Below are 23,473 nucleotides of genomic sequence, written 5' to 3'. Positions count from 1 at the left end.
CCAGCAAACTCTCTCCATCCCTGCCCCCTCTGCTCTGTGGAGATGGGGTACAGGTGGACGGAGGGAGGGGCACCCTGAGATCAGTACCCCCCTCCTCTTCTTCCTGTGCCCTGCCCAGCAAGCAGGAGGCTCCCACGGGTGACAGGCAGCTCCAAGGCAGAGGGCAGGAGCAGCACGGCAGTGCTGAGAAGGCAGCTGAAGTGCCGGCACTTGATAACCTCCCGGCCAAACCTCTCAGGATCACCTGTCAAAGGTTCCAAGATCTCCCAGTAGATCCCGATCGACTGGTTGGTGACCCCTGCCTTAGGTGCTTTTGAACACTGGTCCCTGAGCGCCTAAGTAATTTTACGCGCCAGTCTCCTCTCTGACCAAATCCGTGCATTCTGAAGTGACCCTGCAGTGAGACGCGGACGGTGCTTGTGCTGCTCTGAGGTTATTTGTTCAAGATCCCCTGGCAAGCGGAGCCAGACCGCTCCCAGGAGGGCTGTGTGCTGTAAACACCCTGGCTTTTATTTTGCACCTGGTCTGCGAGACCAACCTTTTCAAGTGACAGAGCCGGGGGGGGAGGCTTCCTGGCCGCAGATGGCGCTTTAATCTCGCAGGCAAAGGCGCAACCGGCTGCGGGTTGGAAGTGGCCATGAGACGTACCGTTGTGCAAACTGAGGCACTGATTTTGACAGGGCGGGCGACTGACCGTTGGAGGTAAATTGCTCCATCGCTTGCAGACCTGAACTCAAGAACAGCTGCTCCTCTTCCAGACAGATGATGGTTCAGCCCCAAGTTGTGGGTTGGATGCAGAAGTGATGGGGTGACACGCTCCAGCCCGTACCGTGCAGGAGGTCAGACGACGTGGCTTTAAAGTCTGTGAACTGCACGGTTAGGACCCGCTCTCCCCCCCTCCTCCAGCAGACTCCATTTGGGCCAGATTTTCACAAGAGTTTAGCCCACCCAGCGGGGGGCTTTCCTGAGCCTCTGGTGGCTAAGAGGGGGTTGGGCTCTTCTGAAAACCTGCCCCCGATGTTGCCTCCTTTTTGAAAATCTGCACCTTGCCATTGATCCATTTGACCCCCCCCCCCCAGTTCTGCTTATGTCTCCCCTCAGACCGCTGGGTTCTGCTCTGAACAACTCTTGTATCAATCCAGAGCCACCCCTTGGCCTGCCGGTGTCACGGGGACCCCGATCTGCTCCATGCATCACGCGGGGTGCGTCGGAGAGGAGCCGGTAGCTGTGTCCTTTACCACGCTAGGCAAACTCGGAGTGGAAACATGGCAGAGATTCTTAATGACCGGGGAAATGAGTCTTGGGTTCAACTTCCCCAGGCCCGTGGTGGGAATCTTTAAATCAAAGTTGGCTTTTTTTTAAAAGATTTGACCTAGTCAAAGCAGGAATTATTTGGGGGAATGTTCTCCGGCCTGTGCTATGTGACTAGAACAGGGGTTTTCCAACGAGGGGTCACGCTCCAGAGTGGTGGGATGTCGGGCGCTGGGTCTGGTGGCTGTAGGAGGATCAGGTGAGCAACGGGAGGCAGAAAGCTGCCTTAGTCCCTCCCGCTACCCCACTGACCAGGAGCCACTCAAGGGAAGCTCCTCCTGCCGCAGCCCAGACCCCCCCAAAGCCCCCCCACCCAGTCCAAAGCTCTCATCCTCAGCCCCATGCTCCAGTGAAATTCTGTCAGGTCGCGGCCCCAACGATTTTCTTCAACGGGGCCATGTGCAAAATAGTTTGAAAACCCGCCGGGCCAGAGGATCCCGGGGCCTTCGAGTCCACCAATTTACAAGGGGGGGGGCGTACGATGGGGGCGAGGGGGCTGAGCACCCAAAGAGCTGCCCCTCCCCCTGGACAGACACACGCCAGTTGCACCCTATCGCCTGGGCCCAGAGCCAGAGCGGGGGCCGCGGATTTACCCCGCGGAGACTCTGGGCCCGGCAGCGTGATGCGCCAGGTGAGAAGACCCCTTCGGAGGCAGGCGGTGACCTGAGCGCTCCGGCAGCCCCGGTTCCTAAAGAGTTAACCCGCTCATCCCTCCGCCCGGGGTGCAGAGCAAGAATCCATCACGGAGCCAGGAGGAAGAGTAGAAATGGATTGGGGATGGCGCATCGCCGCTGTCCATTTATTATCTCCGCAATCAATAGGCCACTTCTTGGAGACGCTGGGTCAGATACGGTTGCTAGGAGACCGCAGCATCGAAGATGGGGGCTAGTGTGTTGGGCAGGCAGCTGGGAGGGCAAAGGTCACGACAGCGGGGGCGGGGGAAGGGCTCCGCGAGGTGGTACTAACGGGCATGGGGAGTCAGATTCGCCTGTCGTGAGAGCCAAAGGGGCGGTGGGGGCAATGGGAGGGACATAGCCCCAACCCTGGCCAGGTTTCCAACCCAGCCTGGGCTCCTGGGGGTGCTAAGAAAGCAACCAGCCAGCCTGGAGCTCTCTCCCTTTATCCTCCATATGGAGACCGGCCATGTCCGCTCTCGGAGGGAGAGACCGGAGCTGTGCCCAGGTGACTCCGGAACCCTTGCTGCTTTGCACCCCATCCTGCGTCACGGTTCCGGGCGTGTGCCAGAACGTCCCTGAGTCACTAGGATCCAGCGTGCGTCCCCCAGCGAAAGAGGGGGGGGGGTGCGTGCGGCACAAGCCGGTGTGTTTCCCCAGTAAGACCAAGGACTGATCTGGGGCTCCTAGTTCCCAAACTTACCACCAGTTTATTGCATGATGCTAAGCAGGTCCTTGTCAGGCATAACAAGGGGACTGATGAGTCTTACCGGTGCCTTGAGCTCTGTGGAGGAGAAGGGTTGTGTAAGGGCTAAGTGTTGTTCCACGTTCATGCACAATTCCCGCCTGCGCTACATCCCTTCCGTGGAAACTGCTGCCCAAATGCAATTGATTTCCAGTCACGATGTAAACCCCAGGAACCAGAGCATTTCAGGGGGGATGCTGAGTGACCCTGAAACTCAGGATGAACGAGGATGCTGCCGTACATAAGTATGTACAATATCAGCAACCCCAAATGTTAAAAAAAATCAGGAGACAGGCCCCGAAACCTCAGGAGACTGGTTAAAATATCACCAGGCTTTATCTGAGGTTCTTCTAAGTTGCGATCTTTCTATTTGCATTGTGGCTTTGGAGCCTGAACGTTTGTCTGGTCCTGTTTTGAAGCTTTTCTCTGCAGCCACAGGATTAGACGTGTGTGTGTCAGCTGTTAGTTTCACCTAATCACATAACTCCACGAGCTGGGACTTTTAGCATGGCACTCAAATCTGTAAGAGCTGGCATTGGTGTGTACATATGTGGCCTTTCTCTAACTTAATGCCAGTTGCACTCAGGTGGAGTTACGCTTTCCAGTCTTGTGCTGTGACTCTGCTAACTCTGAAGCTATGCAGAGTCAGCCTTGGACACTGCTGGGATAGGAGACCTTCTAGGAACAGGAATGATGTCTGCTAAGTTAGTACTAATCTAGTGTCTTGGGGTAACTCCAAGCTAAAGGCACTACAGCTGTACCAGAGACCTGTACTACAGAGCCATAAAGGGGTTTTTGTCACTTTAATACAACTACTCTCTTGAGAGGGGGTAGCCAGATTGATGGAACCAGGTGACTTTTTCACAGCCCTGAGCAATGTACTAGAGCAGTGTTTCTTAAACTGTGTTCTGCGGCACGAGGCAGTCAGAGGTGTACCGTGGAGAACAACAGAGTTCAAAATGGTCGCCCTTAAAAGGGCAAGCGACTTTTTTTTTCTCAATAACTTTCCCCCGACCATTTTTCCCCCCGACTTTTTTTTTCCTTGGTTTTTTTTTTGTTTTTGTTCAACAAAAAATCCTTGGTGTTGCTCATAAAAAATATTATTGTTTGGTGTTCCTCGGTCTTAAAAAGTTTAAGAAACACTGTACTAGAGCAAGCTACAGCTTAGTTGAAGACAAGGGCTCAGTATGGCTTGCTGAGGGGAGTTGCTATACGTCTGGAGACACTAGATTCCAGGCATGGAATGGTCATTACAGAACCCGACACATGTTCTAGCTAAATGCTTCTTGGGACTTACATTACTTCTTGCTACATTGCCAGGGCAGTTTCAACCGGGGAAGGAGTTGGGTCCTTCACGTCCCATCCCAAACCGGATCGACTCCTGGTATGGATCAGCTCCTGGCCAGACTCTGTGGCTTCATAGTGAGGGATAGATGAACTGCATTGGCGGGTGAGATTCTGCCCCAAGCGGAGGATCGGAATTAAGTTTATTCGGGTGAATTTCCCCTGGAAGAGAATCGCTCACTATAGGTTGAACCTCTCTCATCCAGGATTCTTTGGTCCGGCGACATCCGTGGTCCAGCGTGATTGATGTCAACTTATCATGGGTCTGGTCAAGTTTCCTACAGTCCAATAAAATTTGTTGGCAGTCACCAGTCCTGGCTCAGTGTTCTGTGCTGTTAGTAACCCGAAATGTCCTCTAAGAGCCCAGCAACTAGTGGAAGTGCTGGCAATGCTGCTAGACAATATTGACCTCCTGTGGTCCGGCAAATTCTCTGGGTCAGCACCGGTCAGGTTCCAAGAGTGCCAGACTAGAGAGGTTCAAAGGGAAAGTTTCACTATGACTTCAGCACGGACAGAATCAGCCCCTAAACGCCCCCTGGGCGAAGTGTAAAGCTTCGATAGATTCTCTCGGGCTTGGTGTCTAAGTTTACAAGCCCAGCTTAGGCATTGGCTGCTCCTGCTACTCAGACCCTGAGTTTAATTTCTGAGAGTGCAAAAGGGTTTCAAGGTCTTTTATTTTCACAGGCATCCGGGATCCGAGCAGGGGTCAGCTGGACGAATTTGTCCCAGTTCTGCCCACATGATCGGCTGCTCCCGGTGGACTGTGCAGAGGTTTAAAATATGCTGTAGGAGCACTGTAGGGAAGTAGAGCTCTGGTTGAACCAGGAACCTTCTTACCTGAAAGCCGAAGCAGTAGTGTAGGTCCCACACGACTCACCGGCATGGCTCAGTGGGTCAGGAAACCTGCCTGCTGGGTGACTTTAGACAAGTCATGTCATAGCATAAGAACGGCCACACTGGGTCAGACCAAAGGTCCATCCTACCCGGTGTCCTGTCTGCCCACAGTGGCCAGCGCCAGGTGCCCCAGAGGGAGTGACCACAACAGGGAATCCGCACATGATCCCTCCCCTGTCACCCGCTTCCAGACAAAACGTCCCTGATTTGTGCCTCAGTTTCCTAATTTGTTACGGGGGATAGTGATGCTGGTCTCTTTTGAGATCACTGGGTGGAAAGAGCTGGGGGGCTTGGCGGCGACCCACAAGAAACATCACGCACAGTAAACTGTACAGCTGTCACGTGTGTGGGCCTCTGATGCCAGGAGCGAAATACTTAACAACTTTGATATTTAAATACTCGTCATTGGCATCAGTGCGATGAATGAGGCGTGTCCCACCTCTTGGTGCTATTGGCTCAAGCACTCAACAGACTGAGGCCCAGTTGACCCTACCGCTGCCTTGCCCTGACCTGTGCGTGTGTCTACACTCAAATTAGTCTATGGCAACACAGTAACACCACCTCCGCCTGCTGAGATTGGTGCCGTGTGACTGTCGACACTGCATGATTGGTCTACCCTAAAGCTACGTCTTCACTGCGAGGTCTTCCAGCAGAAAATATGCTAATGAGGGCTCATTAGCATGAGTCACGATCTCATTAGCATATTTTCTGCCACTTCTTTTTGCGCACGGGGTTTTTGTGCACAAAGAAGCAGTATGGATGTGGGTTTTTTGGTGTAAAAACCCTGTTTTGCGCAAGACCTGTCCCACACAGGCATAAGGATCTTAGGCAAAACAGGGTTTTTGCACAAAAAAATCCCCATCCACATGGCTTCTTTTTGTGCAAAAAGAAAAATGCAGAAAATATGCTAATGAGATCGCGACTCATGCTAATGACCCCCTCATTAGCATATTTTGTGCTGGAAGAACTCGCAGTGACGACGAAACCTCAAAGTTCTCCAGCAGCTGCCCCACAATTCCCTGTTCCCTGCAGTGGTGTCTTCTCTGGTCACAATTATGAACTCTGCTGCCCAGGGATCACGGAGACCAGGAACACACCACCCCAGTTTAAAGCACTCTGTGTATTTCAGAAATGCCTTTGCCTGACTGCCCAGTTTGGGAAGCACATCTAGCAGCTGGCCTGTGTTTTGTGCAACTGCCCAGCCAACATAGGCACAAAACAACCATCCACTAGATACACACCTGCCTGGAGCAGCCAGGAGGAACGGCTCCCCTGGGGCTGGAGACATCACATCTTTGTAGCCGTAGCACCTAGGAACGGGCTCTGTTTGCTCAAACAAAGAGGCAAGATTCTGGAGAACAAGATAGTAGCTTCAGAGAGGTGCCAGACACTCTGAACAGGGCACATTAGCCATTTCCACGCCCTGCCATTAGATTATTTGGAAACCATTGTGGTAAGAGCAAAGTGTCTGTGGTCTGTTCAGGTGGCCGTATCAAGGGAGTGGAAACTCTTGATGGGGGGGATACAGCCTAGCTCACCCTTCCAATAACAGAAATACGTGGCGGAAATGGCAGAAGCTTTTACAAAGATCCCTGCTGATCATTCGGTAACTGCAAGTGTATGTGTGGCCAGCAGACGCCAGCTGCTCCTGCTGCGCGGGGCTCCTGCTACTCAGACCCTGAGTTGAATTTCCAAGAGTGCAAAAGGGTTTCAGAAGCTATCGAAGAGGCCATGCGCACGTGCTCCTTTAATCAAGCCCACAGCCCCCATGGAGCTAATTGAGCTGCGAGGCCCAGTCCAGCTCCCCCTAGGAATCCGACAGAATTCAGCGAGACTCTCGGAGAGCAGGTCTGCAGGTCTGGCAGGGCGGGTGTGTCTATACTGTGTGCACAGGGGCCCAGGACTGTGCAGTAGCAGCAGCTACCAGAGCCCTGGGCCCTTTAAATTGCCGCTGGAGCACTGAGACGCACTCACCAGGTGGCTCTAAGGGCTGCGGGGGGGGGGGGGGGCTGAGGGCTAGCTGTTCCTAGCCCTGCCCCTCCCACCCAAGGCTCCGCCCCTTCCATGAGCACAGAGCGTGCCCGCCCCACCTTGCCCAGGGGCCCCGGGCAGGTGGTCAGCTCCCCTATCGGTGGGACCCCAGCGTGGAGTTCCCCACTTCATGGGTGAGCGGCTGGACCTGGGTCTCCCAGCCATGCCACCGTGTCCGTATTTCATGACCCAGAGCTCTGACTTGGGCAACTGCCCAGTCAACATAGGCACAATAGCAGGGCTTGAACCTAAATCTCAGCAGGACTTGGGGGTGCTGCACCCCGCCCCCCAGCAGCGTTTAACCACGTGGATCTGAGCCCTTTGCCACGGGAGCCGACGCCAGGCCGGCCCCTTGAGCAAGCTGTGGGGGGGCGGCTCTATACTCCTAGGCGGGGCGGAGCCAAAGCCTCCTGGCTCTCAGGGCTGCGCCCACCCCCCCCCCTCCAGTGCTCCGGGGTTGATTTAAAGGGCTCAGGGTACCAGGTCCCTCTGAATCGCTGGGCCCCAGGACAACTGCTCCCCCCCCCCACACACACTCCTGTCAATGGACTGGTCCTTGCTGGCCCAAGTCAGGTGGATTTGTGTGTGGACGGAAGCGGAGGGGTTAGCGCTCAGCCTTCCAGGGGGCAGACCTGAGCTAGCTCCACTCCACTCCAACCAGGGCGCTGAAAAGGACACCGCAGCTCCTGGAGCTGTCCTCTAGTCGCCGTCTCGCGTGGGCCTACCCGCCAGCCCTGCCGGATTAGATCAGGCCCCACGTCCGTCTAGCCCAGTGGCCGGTCTGGCACAGCGATGTGTCAGAGATAGGAACCAGATGGGACAGAATCCAACTGCCCCCCGACCCGTGAAGGTTTCAGCCTGTTCTCCAATTGCTAGAGATCGGCTGAACTCCAGAAGCAGGAATCTGACGAGCGCTCCTTGAACTGCTTCCAGCGGAGTCCCTCGTAATTTGTGATTAATCAGTTACAGGCTCCGTGCGAGTTTCGCATTGTGGCCCGGTAGCTTGAACATTGGCCTGGCCTGGGAGACCTGGTTTCTACCCTGCTGCTAGTGACCACAATAAAAATCACTTTCCCCTTTCTGTGCCTCAGTTTCCCCCCCTGTAAAATGTGGCTGGAGAGACAATCCTCCTTGGTGAAGCGCTTTGAGGTCTATAGATGATAAGAGCTAGGGATTATTATTAGTACTCAGGAGAAACTTCCAGCACTGACGCTGGGAGAAAGTAGGGATGTTAAATATCGGTTAACTGAATAATCGTGTAGCCTCGTGAATTCTTATCGGTTACTCTACTATTCTATAGTCTCTGGGGGCGGGACCGGCAGCCAGTGCCATCTTGCCCCGCTCCCGAGGAGTCCCCTGCCACTCCACGCTGCTGCCTCTGTATCGGGTGCTAAGCAGGAACTGGTCCGTGAGGGGAGCCAGTTTAAAACCCACCTCCCCTTGCAGACCGGACGCCTGTCGCCCCATGCAGCTGCCTCTGATAAAGAGGTAGCTGCACTGTTCCATCCCTAGGAGAAAGGAATGAAGTCCTGATTCAGCCAGGCTCTTAACTTCCAACGGACACTTACATCGCATTGAAGGGAACAACACACCCTGACGTGGAAGAGCTTTGCTGAATCAGGGCCTGCCCGTATATTTGTCGTGTTGTCGTTGGAACGTGCTCTCCGTTAGCCTGGCTTTCCCCCCATGTATCCTGCTTGGGGTTTTTTTCCTGGCAAATTTCCCCTCGCCTTGGCTGTGATTTGAGACGATATGCAAAAGACAAATTGGGCTAATCCAGGCTGCAGCCTTTTCCTGACAGTCTCTGGCTCCAGGAGCAGTCGCTTGCACCTGACCATCAATTCTCACGCTGGGAATTCCCTGTAACTGCCTCGATTAATAGAAACAAGGTCTCCGATGAGCACGCCGCCAATAAACCTTGTTTAAAAGGAGACGTTGGCATGGGGGAGGGGAGAGAATCCTTACCGACATTACTGTCAGTGCTGGGGATTATGAAAACAAATTTAAAAATCCCGTTGACTTTACAGCAGCCTCATCGCTTTCATTTTGCGTCGTTGATTTCAAGTGCCTGATTCCAGTCTCTTTCTTTTTCGGGTTCTCATTAGTCTGCATCCAAAGCCCATTGAATCCATAGAAAAGTCCCCACTGCCTCCAATGGGCCTGTGACTGCGCGTCGGGGAGCCCCCGACCCTGCACCCCCGTCCGCAGCCAGATGTGACGCTCAGTCAGGCCGTAGAATAGAAGGTTTATTTGCTTCTCCGAGATACAGGGCAGCACAGGCTCCACACTGACGTAGGAGCCAGGGCAGATAGCCTAGTCCTCTTGGGGGGAAGGGGATCACAGGCCCCTGAACCCCCCGTCCTGGACTTAGTCTGTTTCCTTCATGCTTCCCTCAGCCAAGACTGCCCCTTCTCTGAGCAACAGATCACTCATCCCCCCAGGTAGTCACCTCCCTTCCTTTGTTCAAACTCCTTCCCCTGGCCAGGTGTGACGTCACAGGGCCATGGAGCATGATGCTGGTAGATGCTTTCCTTTGGCGATAGGTCTGTATTGGAAAAAAAATAGAGGGGTTAGATAAGTAAGTAGTTGTGAGTTCCAGCAAGGCAGAGGCAGCGTTAAATAATAATGTAAACAAAAAACGTGTGACTGGGGTTTTTAATTCCTCCAAATGATCTGTTGTTAGTCTGGTCGGTTAAAAGAACTCCAGCCTGAATGTTGGGTCTGGCAAATATCCCTTTCTCGTTAGCATTAGTGTGGTAAGACACGAGACGTCATTCTTCCGCTCTACTCTGCCGATTTGGCCTCAGTTAGAGGATTATGTCCAGTGCTGGGCTCCACATTTCAAGAAGGATGTGGAGAAATTGGCGAAGGTCCAGAGAAGAGCAACAAAAATGATGAAAACTCAAAACCATGAGCTATGAGGGAAAATAGAAAGAACTGGGCTTGTTTAGTTTGGAAAAGAGAAGACTGAGAGGGGACATGAGAACAGCTTTCAAATACATAAAAGGGTGTCACGGGAGAAGTGAGAAAAATTATTCTCCTTAACCTCTGAGGCTAGAACAAGAAGCAAGGGGCTTAAATTGCAGCAAGGAAGGTCTAGGTTGGACATTAGGAAAAACTTCCCAAGCGTCAGGGTGGTTAAACACTGGAATAAGTTGCCTAGGGGGGTTGTGGAATCTCCATCTCTGGAGATATTTAAGAGCAGGTTAGACAGACACCTGTCAGGGATGGTCTAGATGGTGGTTGGTCCTGTTGTGAGGGCAGGGGACTGGACTCGATGACCTCGTGAGGTCCCTCCCAGTTCTAGTGGTCTGTGATTAGGGTCCCAAAAGCATGAGGGACGAGCGCCACGTTCATGGGCGGCTCGAGGCGGGCTGCAGCAGCTGGCGCTCCAGGCGGAATGCGCGATCGGCGCCCCCGCCTGCACGGCTGTCAATGACATGACATCATCATGGGGCACCCCGTTGAAGATGGCGCCCTAGGTGACGGCCGAGTTGGCCTGTACTCATGGGCCGCCCCTGGCCACATTACGCCCACATCTAATGCCCACTAGCTATGTCTGCTTTGCACTAGCATTCACTTGTGTTCCGGAAGTCTTTAAAAGCACCTGCGGAGAGCAGGGCCCCATTACGCCAGGTGCTTGCCCCAACCTAAGCAGACAAGTCAGGCCAATGGTGGGAGGGGAACAGAGGCAAACGGCCTTAAGTCACAGCTGCTCTGAATCACAGAACCGTGCTCTTGCAGGCCAGCCCCCTGCCTTGTTCCATTAGACCTTCCTGGGGGCTGTATCTGGACAGTGAGGTAATTTGCCCTCGGTTGCCCTTTCGTGAGGAAAGAAATGAGCTCAGAAAATAACGTTGTGCCATCCAACCAACTACTCTCCGAAACACACGGATTGCAAACGGAGAAGGAAATGCTGCTCAAGCGGGACGTGGCACCTTGTCTGTATTTGAAGAATGCACCTCCATTCTGTTATTGTCTGCCCTATTCAGGCTTGCAAGCACCACCCCTTCTGGTTTATGATCATTTCACTGGCCTCTCTTTTTCATCCAGTGCTTTATCTAGTGACTGTGCCCATAAAAGACTGCAATTCATCCACCTCAAATTATTTTTTCCATCCAATATTTTTCTTGGGGAAACAGAGACCTAGACGCTGCAGAATTCCCCGGCCTAAAACAGAAATGTTACACCGACAGTCCCGGCCTCAGCAATCTCACAATGTACAGTTTATTTAACTTTCCTTGTGTTGCTGACTAACTGTCCATGGCTCCTTTAAAATGCCAGATCTTAACAGGGTGGAAGGAATGGTTCTTTCTTAGCAGGAAGTTGTCTCCTTGTTTGTTTTTTTAACTCAGCCAATATTTAATCATTTTTATTAGAAAAAAATCAACATTTTCCATGTGACCCTTTCCCTCTAGGGACAGGTGAGTAAAACCCGCCTAGCAAACTCGTAAAATCAGATAGAAATTCAGGGCTATGTGGGTTTCACATACCAGGCACATAAATTGGAAACTGTGTTAGGATGAACCAGCCAGGACTAAAACTGGATCCCCCCCCCTTGCAATAAGGAGCTATGAAACTGTCTAAATCCTTCAAACTCAGTTCTGAGAAAATTCTCTCTCTCTCTCTCTCTCTCTCTCTGCAAAATACCATCAAAGAAAAATCTTCCTAGCTCCCCCTAGCCCAGTGGAAATGCTCATATCTGGTTTAGGAATAATTAAATTGGATTGTCAAATTATCCTCTAATGATTATTTGTTTTCATTAGCTGGTAGAAGCTGTGTGTGCTGGGGGAGGGGTGGTTGGGGAAGTGAAAATATGGTCATTTCTGCTTTTCTGATGGAATCTATTGATTAGAATCTCTGTTCATTAACATCTTGATTAGCTAGGAACAGGGCGTGGGGGTGAGCCACAGGAGAGAGGGCAGCTTTGGAAGCGAACGGTGGGTTTATTTCCTTATTTATTTTTACTGGCAGGGAAAAGCTGGAGAGAGACAAAAGTCAGTCTGTAGGAGACCCAGAGAAAGGCGAAGAAGTGGAGCTGGGGTCATGGGGGAATCTGACCAGCATGTAGCAAGGAGACCTCGGCGGATTTCTGGCTCCATGGGAAGCGCAGCAGAGAAGAGGCGCTGGTCCCAGAGCGGAGTAGCAAGACACTAGCCACCAAGTCAGCATTGGATGGAGACTCTCCCTGTCCCCAGGGTAGTCCAGTGGGGGGGGGGGGGGGGGTTAAATGTCGGCAGCCAGCTCGGATTTGGGTCCCTGTCTCCTTAAGGGGGCAGAGCCTGGCAGGTCTGAAATCCACCCCGGCGTGGCTAGCCCAGGCAGGCTCTTCCGCCGAGTCTCTAATTGGGGGGCGGGGCGGCGCGGATCCATCAGCGGGCGAGCAAGGGAAAGGTTTGGGTGGAGAGCTGGTGGTTTGTCCCACTTGCACGTCCCCCGCAGTGAGCGTCTGTCTCCCCCCCCCCCCCCCCGGGGGTTGCAAAGTTCATAGTCCAGCAATTAGCCCGTGTCCTTATTCATGCTGCTCTCTGCAAGCCGAGCGTGGCTTCTTCGCTAGGACAAAGGCAAGGAGGGGGAGCCGACGCCCGGGACTTCCTCCTTTCTTAATAGGGAAAAGAGGGTGTTATTAACCAACTACCCCCCCACACCAACCCCCACCGCTCAATATGCATCGCTGGCTGCATTTAGTGCACACACCCCGACCGGTCAATATGCATCGTTGGCTGCATTTGGTGCACACACCCCGACCGGTCAATATGCATCGTTGGCTGCATTTGGTGCACACACCCCGACCGGTCAATATGCATCGTTGGCTGCATTTAGTGCACACACAGCGACCGGTCAATATGCATCGTTGGCTGCATTTAGTGCACACACACCGACCAGTCAATATGCATCGTTGGCTGCATTTAGTGTGCGCGCACACCCCTTCCCCCCAACCGGTCAATATGCAGTCAATATGCATCGCTGGCTGCATTTAATGCACACACTTCGACCAGTCAACATTCATCGCTGACTGCATTTAGTGTACATACACACATCCCGACCAGTCAATATGCATCGTTGGCTGCATTTAATGCACACAACCCGACCGGTCAATATGCATCGCTGGCTGCATTTAATGCACACAACCCGACCGGTCAATATGCATCGTTGGTTGCATTTAATGCACACAACCCGACCGGTCAATATGCATCGCTGGTTGCATTTCATGGAGCGTGTATTTTCTCTGCAGGAAGCAGTACTGTAAAATCTCAGTTTTCCCCCTCTTCACGCCTTCGGTTTCTTTCAGCTTGGCCCTCTATGCAATCAACTCTTCTCCGCACGCAAGACAATGGCCGTGTTAATATCACAGCGCTTCTCGGAGTTAAAATTCCAACCCATTGTGTGTCAGCCAGCCAGCTTTGGCCATGCAGCGCTGAGGATAGAAGCTCTCCGATATTATTTGTATGATCCCTCCAGGATCTTTCCTAATCTGAGTCCAGCCTCTCTTCCCCCAGTCACCAAAGTGTAATTTGGGCTGCGGGTGGAATGCGTCTAAAGAGATCTTAATTTAGTAGACTAGGTGGTTTCCGGCTACAGCAGGACACAGCCTTGCCGAGACAGCAATAGAGAAATTAACCACAGCATGATCAATAAGAGAAACAAAACACATTTGTAGCTGATTTGGGGACAATACGTCTGATGCCTTGAACGGAATAAAACCTCCGTGGGGCTTACAAAAACCCGCTTGCTTATTTATTTATTTCTTCTGATTCAGTTGGCAGATTCAGGCGAACCCAAAAGCCCATTTGCAACCTGCACGTTACTTTTGCTTTCATCAAACGTTTTAGCGATTGGTGGGGGAGAAGACACAACCTTGCTATAAAACACATTTCATACCTGCGGCTGCAAGATTAAAGGGGGTGAGCGGGGAACCCAGGATTTCAGCTGATCAATTAAAGTTTCCTAATTTGTTTTTTACGTGATCTGTGACTTACACAAAACAATGAAATACATTGGTTCCCACGATTAACGATGGAAAGGACCAGCCGTGTTGGGGGGTTTTAAGTGCAGGTGCAATATTGTGTTGCAGATCAATAAGCAGGATGGAAATCAATGTGGAGAGGCTAAAAAAAAAGGCTCTCCCTAACCAGTTAGAAATGAAAAAGAATCAAAGCAACCCAGCCCAGCCCCTGACTCAAGTCTGTTTTGTGCGGTTCCCTGTAACGATCAGCACACAACACTCTGAACACCGAGGTTTGCTGCAGTGAGCAGCTGCCGGGAGGTTTTCCTAAGGTCTCGTGTCACCTTTAGTTTCCCCTTCCTTCCACTCACAGCTGAAGCATAAGTTCCGTGCCCCATGCAGAACGCATCATCCCTGTTTAGCAGTCAAATAAATGGTCCTTCAGTGGACAACACCACAAAATCCCTATTGATCTCTTTAATACAGCCCTGATATTTCAAAGGGGAGAAAGTCTGCACCAATTTGATTTTTAAAAAACCATTCACTCTGTTCCCTGCTCTTTTAAAGCAAAAAGGGGGGGGGGGCGGAGTAGGGGCTCCCAACACATTATAGAATAAAAAGTGTGATAATACTAAAGATCTTTGGTTAAAACAAGAAGAAAAAAAAACTCCACAAAAAAGGCAGACTTTTTTTTTTTTTTGGTCATCTCTACCTTTGTTAATTTCACTCTGGTTAAAGAGATACTTTATTACAATATTCTATTGATCAGATTTAAACAGCCTTGAAGAGTCATGTAATAGCGCCCCAATTAAAGCTTAACCCAATAGAAGTAGTATTTATTAAGAAACATAAAATACTGTAAATGCAAAATGATTCATAGATGGGGCTGATATTTCACCTCCTTGCTGGCAGGGACTTGATCCATAGCATGGCAAATATAGGAATGTAATTTAATTTCCTTCCTCGCTATTTCCTTTATCAGTAAGGTAAACTACATTGGGGAATAGTCCAGGGAATAGTTTAAATAATGTTGATTACATTAAATCAAGTTAAATCCTCTTTTTTTTACTTACAGCCACTTTTATAGCCCTCTGAAGAATAACAGCTTATCATATTTGTAAAAAAAAAATTCTCTGACTTCAAGATAATTCACTCTGCTTTTTATTAGGGACTTCAAATGGAGAGGAAAGGATTTGTACTAATTTTTTCTCTTTATTTTGTTTATTTTGGGATTTGTCGTGCTATAGTTTCTTAGGTCTGAAGGAACAGAAGTAATTTCTCCCTCTTTGTTCTGAGAAATCTTCTCTTGGGTTATTTAAAAGCCTGTTTGTGCTAAGCTAATATTTTCCTTTCCTCAAATAATATCATTTTTATTTGTATTTAAAATATTTAGTGTGCATATATGTATTCATTATATACAATACTCTATAGAGCTTGATTCTATAAACATCTGAATTTGTATATACACTATGATCTGATTTAATAGAGATCTGAAAGATATATTATTCATAGTTGGGGCTATATAGATATTTCAAATCTCTATTAAATCAGACCTACAGAATATATGTGTAATTACAGCCACTTTACATTTTTCAGTTGCTAATAGCAGCAGACAGTGATAATTAGATGGTGTTTCAAATTGTTCTTGTCTGTTGCTTTAAGTCTTGTATTTCATCTCCTGAAATTGCTGTGATGCCTTTCTGCAAAATAATTTGATCTCGCTTATACAGATGTAACTTCACTGACTTTCCTTAAAAGGGCTCTCCGTGCGGTGTGAATGAGATCAGAAAACCTCCCTCAGAGCCTGTTTTAAATTTGGAATCATGCTAATATTTGTTTACCAGGGGAGAGTGATTCTCTTGAGTTTTTTTTAATGTTTGTTTGTATGGGGAGGGGCAGTCTCGCAATATCTTGTAGAACTTTGATTTTCCTAGATGAACTTTTTATTTTTAAATGTCTCCATTTAAACAACCCAACCGGCAGCTCTCCTGAATGTCAATTAACTACCAACTTGCCAAGTGGTTTTTATTGTGTCAGGTTGGATTTGTTTATTGACTGGGACTGAGTTGTTAAAGGGAAAGTATTTTTAAAGGCTTCAACATAATTCCTTAAGAGTTGTCATTTATTGGAAGATTATTTCAAATGAGTAGATAGAAATAGCTCAGCAAGCTTTGGAAAAGTGAGTTTTATCTGAGGGATTTTCCCCCCTCCTGAAACTGACATAAAACATAATTTCAAGCTCCCTGTATAAGCGTGACGTTTTATGTGTAGGTGCATGAGCATCCATATAGGTACGCGTGTGTGTATGGTAGGTGTGTGGATAGCTACAGATATCACGTAGGCACAATCCAGTTATCCCAGGATATTTTATCTCCTTAGATCACCGCCAGTTTGCAAATTCGGAGAGTTCATGGCTAAACATCCAGTCAGCTTCTCTACGTGCATCTAAATGTTTCTCGGACTAATCCTATCTCGCATAAGCACCGAGCATTTTTCATAATAAACACTCGTACATGAAACAACTGACATTTGCAAACTTTCTTCCTTTGCATTTAAAATGTTAAATTCCTGATAATTTTGAGATTTTAAAAAATATTTGTGGCAATAACCACCCCTACCTCCCACCCCCGAAACGGTGCCTTTTAATTCCTTTAAAAATCTATTCTTGTTTCTAGGGTGAAATTTTCCATTTATTTTAGCTTTGAACATCCTGTTTGTTAACAATTAGAAATAAATTCCCTAAACACATTAGCGCTCTAAACACCATCCTTCCACTGAGGCTTAGATCTGAAGAACAACAGAAGAAAGTTTGCTGGCATTTCATTAACAATCTGAAAGTTATTATTCTGAAAAGCCCTACAGAGGAGAAATATTAAATTTACCTAATGCAATTTTCATTTTTAAGGGGGCTAAATTGCATTAAACACAACTTCATTTCCTCGAAGTGAATGATAGCTGGATCAACCTGTCGTTTCTGCTTAGAAATGGTGGGGAAGGAAGGGGGAAAGCCAACCAAATTGTTAAAAAAAAAAGTATTTTGTGTCTCATAATGTGTTAGAGAAAGTATTTAAATACATTCAGTGAAGGGGCCAATGTTCCTGCCAAACAGCAAATTGATCAATAAAAAGCAATTAATCAACCAAATGGTGTTTTAAACTCTGTCCAGGAGAGCTAAAAACCAATTTGATGAGGCAAGTGCCTTTAAGAATTTGTGTAGGCGCCATATACAATTTCGCAGGAGGTGTTGGAAAACTCGGGAGTATGATATTATTTCATAATTAGGTTCAATTGGAACATAGACTCTTGCCAACATTTGTCTCTATAGTAAAGACAGTTGATTGGTGTCTTTGAAATCATTTGGGAGGTGCATTTCCAGTCGCAGTATTTCCGTATATTTTAGCCCCCACCCCCATTTTAAGTTTGATTTGCGCTCCTTGCACTTAAAAAAGGGAATGTAGAGAGATTGAAAGTAGACATAGCTATTTGCTTTGGGCTATAGGGGAATGTTTAATTTTTGTTATACACTAAGAGCTGCCATTCCAAGAGATTAAAAGGAACGGGAAAGTCTCACGTCTCTTTTTGCATAGTTCCGACAAGGAATAAAGTTAGTAACCTCACGTCGGCATCCAACACAAAACCTCTTTTGGACATGTTATTATGGGATGAAATGAGATGAAAGTAGCCGGGGAGGGGATTCCAGTGTCTAAGAGCTCCCCTCTACACTGTGGATTTCTGGTGGATTTCTGGCAGCTTTCTCTGGCGTTTCTCTGCTTTTGAAGTCTGAGCTGAGACAGGAGTCGGATGCAATTGTAGCAAGCTGAGATGCAAGCTTGCTTCTCCTTCTTGCAGAAATAAAATGCGGCGCCTTCTCAAAGCTAGTGAGATCCTGTGTTTCTGAGTAGGGAGGGAGCCATTTGGTTTCTCCTCCCTCCCGCCTGCAGCCCCCAAATAATGTACAAACTCCCCGGGCCTGCAAGTGATTTATTTCTCAGTCGGAAACACGCGTGGATTGCCTGCTGGAACCGGCGCTGTCCCCCTGCGCTTTCTTCCCGTGTAGACACAACACAAATAGATATTTGCGTTCCAGTCTGGAAGCTTTGATCAAGCGAAATGTTTGTTTGTTTGTTTGTTTTTAAAGCGACCGTCCCTATATTTGAAGTTTCCATCCGAGCCCTTTTTGGATCGACGTGGTGTCTTTTGATGTGGGGGATGGGCTGGGAATACCCTTTTCCTCTCCCCCCCCCCCCCAGCCTTTTCAGCACGTGCCTTTTGGACAGCTCCTGCGAGCGACCTTCAGAGGTAACTTTTGCAAAGGTTCAGCCACGTGATCCAGAGGGCAGCCCGGGGGGGGGGGAATTCACCCCACCCGGGAGCCGACCCCAGCCAGGGAGCCCTCTGTCTACACGCCACCCGGGCTCCTGACGGATCTGGCAGGAGCTGTTCGGCTCGGCTCCACCGGGCCTGTTTGGCTTCGCAGCTAGAACAACTGGAGAGGGAGAAAAATGCGCCAGGTTCCCAACCCGCCGCAATAAAACCAGCTAGCCGCTGTGCGAGCCACAGAGCAGCAGGGGTTTTGGGGGGGAGCGGGCAACTGTCTCGCGGGGTCAGCTGGTGCGGTTGGGGGGTCGTTGGAGCCTTGTTGGGAGGCGCTGTGTGCGAGGCTGGGAGGTGTGATGGGTGCGGAGCGGGTGCTTTGCTCTGGACAAGTCACTGACGCAATTAAGTGGCTATAGAATGGCTATAGAACGCAGACACAGACACACGGACACACACACCCCTGCAGGCGCGCACACACACACACGCAGACAGAAACACACACACGCAGACACACAGACACAGACACACACACCCCTGCAGGCGCGCGCACCCACACACAGGCAGACAGAAACACACACACGCAGACACACAGACACAGACACACACACCCCTGCAGGCGCGCGCACACACACGCGCAGACAGAAACACACACACGCAGACACACAGACACAGACACACACTCCTGCAGGCGCGCGCACACACACACACGCAGACAGAAACACACACACACACACATACATACACACACACACACTCTCTCTCTCTCCCCCTCCCCAGCAGCAAGCCCAAAGGAAGCGATTCGTTGTTAGCACCTCTGTGTTTCCCACGGATCCACCTCGTCTTGTTTCACACCCATCCCCTTCCTTCTCCGTTCACACCGACAGGAGAGTGGGTGTGAGACACACCTATTGGCGGCGGGTGCCCACGCCACCCCCAAACCCTAAATTCCTCCCCAACCGTCTCCCCTACGCCCCTCGCTTTCTCTCCACGACCCTAGCCCCTTGCTCTCGTTGCGCTGACTTGCTGGATGGCTGCATCTCCGAGGCACACAGGGTCAGTAGTCTGCCATGTGCCACGGGGCTCGCGAGTCTGCCGATGGCTTGGAACCCGAAAGCCCCCGCTCGAGAAATGTGCCCTGCAGATGCTGAGCGTGTTGAAAACCCCCAAGCAGCTTTCCAGATCCTTTGAGGCCATAGACAGCCAGGGACTCATTTCGCTAGACCCCCGTGTTTGTAGCCTGTGCACCCCTCAGTAGCGGGTCAGCTGCCTGTTTGGGGGCACGCAGATCAGAGAACGGGGCGAATCTAGTTCAAGGTCATTATCTGTGAGTTTCATTCGCAAAAAAAGGGCTAACATGTCCCCCAATGATCCGCCATGCGGAGGGACTCTCGGGCGGTGTTTTACTCTATACCAGGGCATGGATTTCTTTTCGTAGTTTTTTCCGTGGAAATGGTTTTGAGTCCAAGAGAAGGAGCCACTGGTTACAGCATCTGCGTTTTCCAATGCAAGAGGGTTAGAAGTATTTACACCCTATTCATATTGTGCACAAAGCTTCTTAGTAAAAAAAAAAAAACCTCATTCAATTGGCTCTACCTGTCCTGGAACCATTACTGGGCGGACAGGAACGATTTTAAACAGACGAGTCGAGTTTAAACCCCCTTTCAGCTCTGCTGCTCATGAAGTGACCAAGTTTCAAAGATTAAGAAAGTCTCGTTGCTTGGATGCCCGGGGCTTTTTTCCCAGCTCATGGATACAAAAGGCAGGGGGGCGAAAATGTGTGTGTGATGAAGATATGGGGACCGGCATCTATTATATAGATTTATTTGTGCGAGTTCTGCATGCGAGAAAAATCACCACAAATAGAGGAACACTCATTTTGCAAATGTCTGTGCTGTTTAGATTTACATAGATTTGAATGCTCTCCTGCCTACGTAAGGCAGGTAAAACACACACACACACACACACACACACACACACACACACACACACACGCAGTTGTGCGGCTTTCTATAGTTTTATAACCCCTGTTTTCACGTAGATTCTCTAGGTGGACAGGTATAGATTGATCTCTCGTTATAAACAGACTCCGTATGGATTAGTTGTGATCTCATACCGAGGAGAGAGACATTACAAAACGATCGGTAGTTGTACAAAGGAGAGAGATTGTAGGCAGTCCACTAGGGGCTTCGCCCTTTGGTTTGACGTGGGATACCACGGTGATGGGCGGCAGTGTAAAACGAGGCAGCTCTGGGGTATTTATCCTGATAGATAAGCTACCTGGCTCGCTTTACTTGATGCCTGTGTTTATTATCTAGATAGAAGTAGACACGTTAACCGCGACCCACAAAGCATCGCCACACGCTGCCAAGTCGGGATCACCTCGATCCCTTTCCCCCACCCTCCCCCGACGCTCTGGTCCGAATTCGCAGCCGGGCCGGATCGGGTTAACGCAGGTCGTGCGCTGATTGCACATCTGTCAGATTTTAGGCTTGGTGACGTGTGAGGAGCAGGAAAGCGGAGTGTGTGCGAGGGAAATCGATGCGCCTAGCTGTGGGCTAGGGCCGGCCAGTATCCTCTGGAGGGAGGTGCAGAGAGTCAGACTGTGCGTGTGTGTGTGTGTGGAGGAGACACAAAGAGGATGGGACTGTTTGGAGCTGCAGCTATTAAAACCAGAGAGACAGAGAGAGCGATCTGATCCGTCCCTTCTCTCCCCCCCCCCCAAAAAAAAAGAAACCCACAGGCAGCTGCTAATTGCTGGCGTCTGCTGCTTTGCGAGCATTTGCCTGGAGATCTCCTTGGACTACGCTGCCAGCAGACCCGCTGAAAGCTCCAGGAAGGGGGGGTCTGAAATCTTGCTGCTGATTTTCATTTCATTGTTGTCCTGGGGTTTTATTTATTTATATTTTTGCCTCTCCCCCTCCCTCCACAAATGCCTAGAAAAAGCAGCAGCCGGCGCTAGGTAAGCCAGGTTCTTCATGAACTTTCTCACTTTGCTTGGGGATTAAAGGGAGGGGTGGGGGGATTTCTCCAGCCTCCCCCCTTTCCCCTATACTCCTCCTCCCCCCCCTAAAAAATCCACGCTGCCTTGGGTTAGAATGTGTCTCGTTTCTGATCCGTTGGAAGGGGGCCTGTCTGTGGGCTGGGGAGCACTGATGAGTCTCCCTGGGGTTGCGAGAGGGTCCAGTGCTGCTAGCTTTCCCAGCCTGGAGACAAGATCTGGTTGCTGAATTCACAGGACTTCCCCCTTTGCCTGTGCGCCCATCCCCGCTGGCAGACGGCAGAGACCCCCCGGCAACCTGGCAAGCCCTTCCCCACACTCCAGAAGCGCAAGATTAATGAGTGGCACAGTAGATAAAGGGAGGCTGCACTAGCCTGCAGACATGAACGTCCAGCTGGGTTTGGAGACCGCCGGGGACATGTCCAGCCAGGAGCAGGAGCTGATGCACGGCCAAGGCAGAACCTTGCACTCCGCTCTCCCCAGACCGTCTCTGGTGGCCTCGGTGCTGGACGGCAGTGAGTACCACCGAGCCGAGCACCCCCTGGCCACCTCTTTGCACCCAGGGCTTGGCTTTGGCGGGGACTCGCCCAGCGGGGCCACCAACAGCTACACCACCTTGACGCCCCTGCAGCCGCTGCACGAGAAGTTCCACCACCAGCACCACCACCACCACCAGTGCTTGCCGGTGGGCAATGTGATCGGGAGCTTCACCCTCATGAGGGAAGAACGGGGCCTGGGCTCCGGCGGTAACTTTTACAGCCCGTACCACAAGGAGCTGGGCATGGGGCAGGGTCTGTCGTCCCTGCCCAGCCCCAACCTGACCCCCATGCATAGCTACAGCCACTCGGCCGGACACTTGGGCAACGAGAAGATGGTGACGGCCAACAATTTCGACGCCCACCCGGCCATGTTCGGCAGGCTGGACCAGCACTTTTCCAGGGAAATTTCCCCCTCCCAGAACTCCGGCATGGGATCCCCCAATGGCGTGGGCCCGCACCATTACGTCCACGCCAGGCCGGACATGAACTCCAGACCCACCCAGCCCATCTCCACCCAAACCACCGTCCTCTCCAGCCAGCTGGAGGAGATCAACACCAAAGAAGTGGCCCAGCGGATCATCGCTGAGCTCAAGAGGTACAGCATCCCCCAGGCCATCTTTGCCGAGAGGGTGTTGTGCCGGTCGCAAGGCACCTTGTCAGACCTCCTCAGGAACCCCAAGCCTTGGAGCAAGCTGAAGTCGGGGAGGGAGACTTTCAAAAGGATGTGGCGGTGGCTGCAGGAGCCTGAGTTCCAGAGAATGGCAGCTTTAAGGTTAGAAGGTAAGATACTTTTTATGAGCATGACCAGGAACTGAGCCTGGAACAATACAGGGGTCCCCGGCCCTGCCTCTTGATTTCCACGAGCGAGCGAGAGCAAAGGTCGCGGGTGTCTCTGCTTGGCGCTGGCCAAACTGTAAGGCCCAAATGAAGCAGCGATGCAACAGTAATGACCCTCTGGGCCCGTCTGGCTTGGGAATCGGGATCACAGCTCTTGATTGGAACTTGCACTGTGTGCGCGCCATTGGGGGGGGAAGGATGCGCCGGAGGCGTTCTCTCGCCTGCATTCCCTGTATTGTTTCAGGGTCCTTTCCACATCCGCACAGGAGGCTTCATTCCTTCATCCCCCACCCCCACTCGCCTTGTGTCCGTGTTGCAGTTCAAGCAGGTTTTTCACCTCGCCCCGGGGCCTATTGCTGCGCCGTGGTGTAACTGACCGTCTTAGCCTCCCGGTCCACGCGGAGCCCTTGTTCTCCAGGGTTGGATGCCCTATTGGGAGCCAAAGCGGATGGGAGTCTTTCCGCTGCGGTCAGTGAGTTTTGGACGGGGGGCGGTGTAGGGGACAGAGAACCCTGAAGCCAGCTCCCGTTTCTGTGCCCACGTTTTTAGCGTAGGGTTAGCTGGAGGAGGAACCCCGCCGGGGAAGGATTTACAGCGCCTGCCCTTCCAGTAGAAAGCGGGGTGGCCTTTTTCACTGATCAACCCCCTTGGATTGTCTAAAGCAAGGACCAGAATTCCACACAGTGTAAATCCCATTGACTTGTGTGGAACAACCCTGATTTATGCCAGGGTCCTGGTTAGGCAAGCCAGACAGGCCCAAAGCCCGTCTATCCCAGTATTGGACTGGGGTTGGCACTGGATGCTCCAGAGGGAGGTGTAAGAAACCCTGCAGTGATG

The 23,473-nt window shown here is 50.8% G+C and overlaps 1 protein-coding gene across 5 annotated transcripts in view; it reads left to right on the top strand.

Annotated features, from left to right (window-relative positions):
• Nucleotides 1–23,473, top strand: part of LOC102461102 (hepatocyte nuclear factor 6-like) — a 63,563-nt gene that overhangs the window by 10,249 nt on the left and 29,841 nt on the right. Inside the window, exons 2-3 of one of the 5 annotated variants that reach the window (XR_012897492.1) lie at nt 4,051–4,180; nt 4,281–4,383. The exons of 1 other annotated variant lie outside the window; for it this stretch is intronic. Coding sequence is in view for 1 of the 4 variants with exons in the window: in XM_075907926.1 (XP_075764041.1) it covers nt 21,643–22,579 (937 nt within the window). In the remaining 3 variants the exon portion in view is untranslated. Of the gene's footprint in view, nt 1–4,050; nt 4,384–21,541; nt 22,580–23,473 lie in introns of those variants that run through there. 3 more of the 5 variants (XR_012897493.1, XR_012897491.1, XM_075907926.1) reach the window with 3 other exon arrangements.

The sequence above is a fragment of the Pelodiscus sinensis genome, chromosome 24 (genome assembly GCF_049634645.1).
Source record: "Pelodiscus sinensis isolate JC-2024 chromosome 24, ASM4963464v1, whole genome shotgun sequence".
Lineage (NCBI taxonomy): Eukaryota > Metazoa > Chordata > Testudines > Trionychidae > Pelodiscus > Pelodiscus sinensis.
This window is presented reverse-complemented; position numbering and strand designations above follow the sequence as displayed.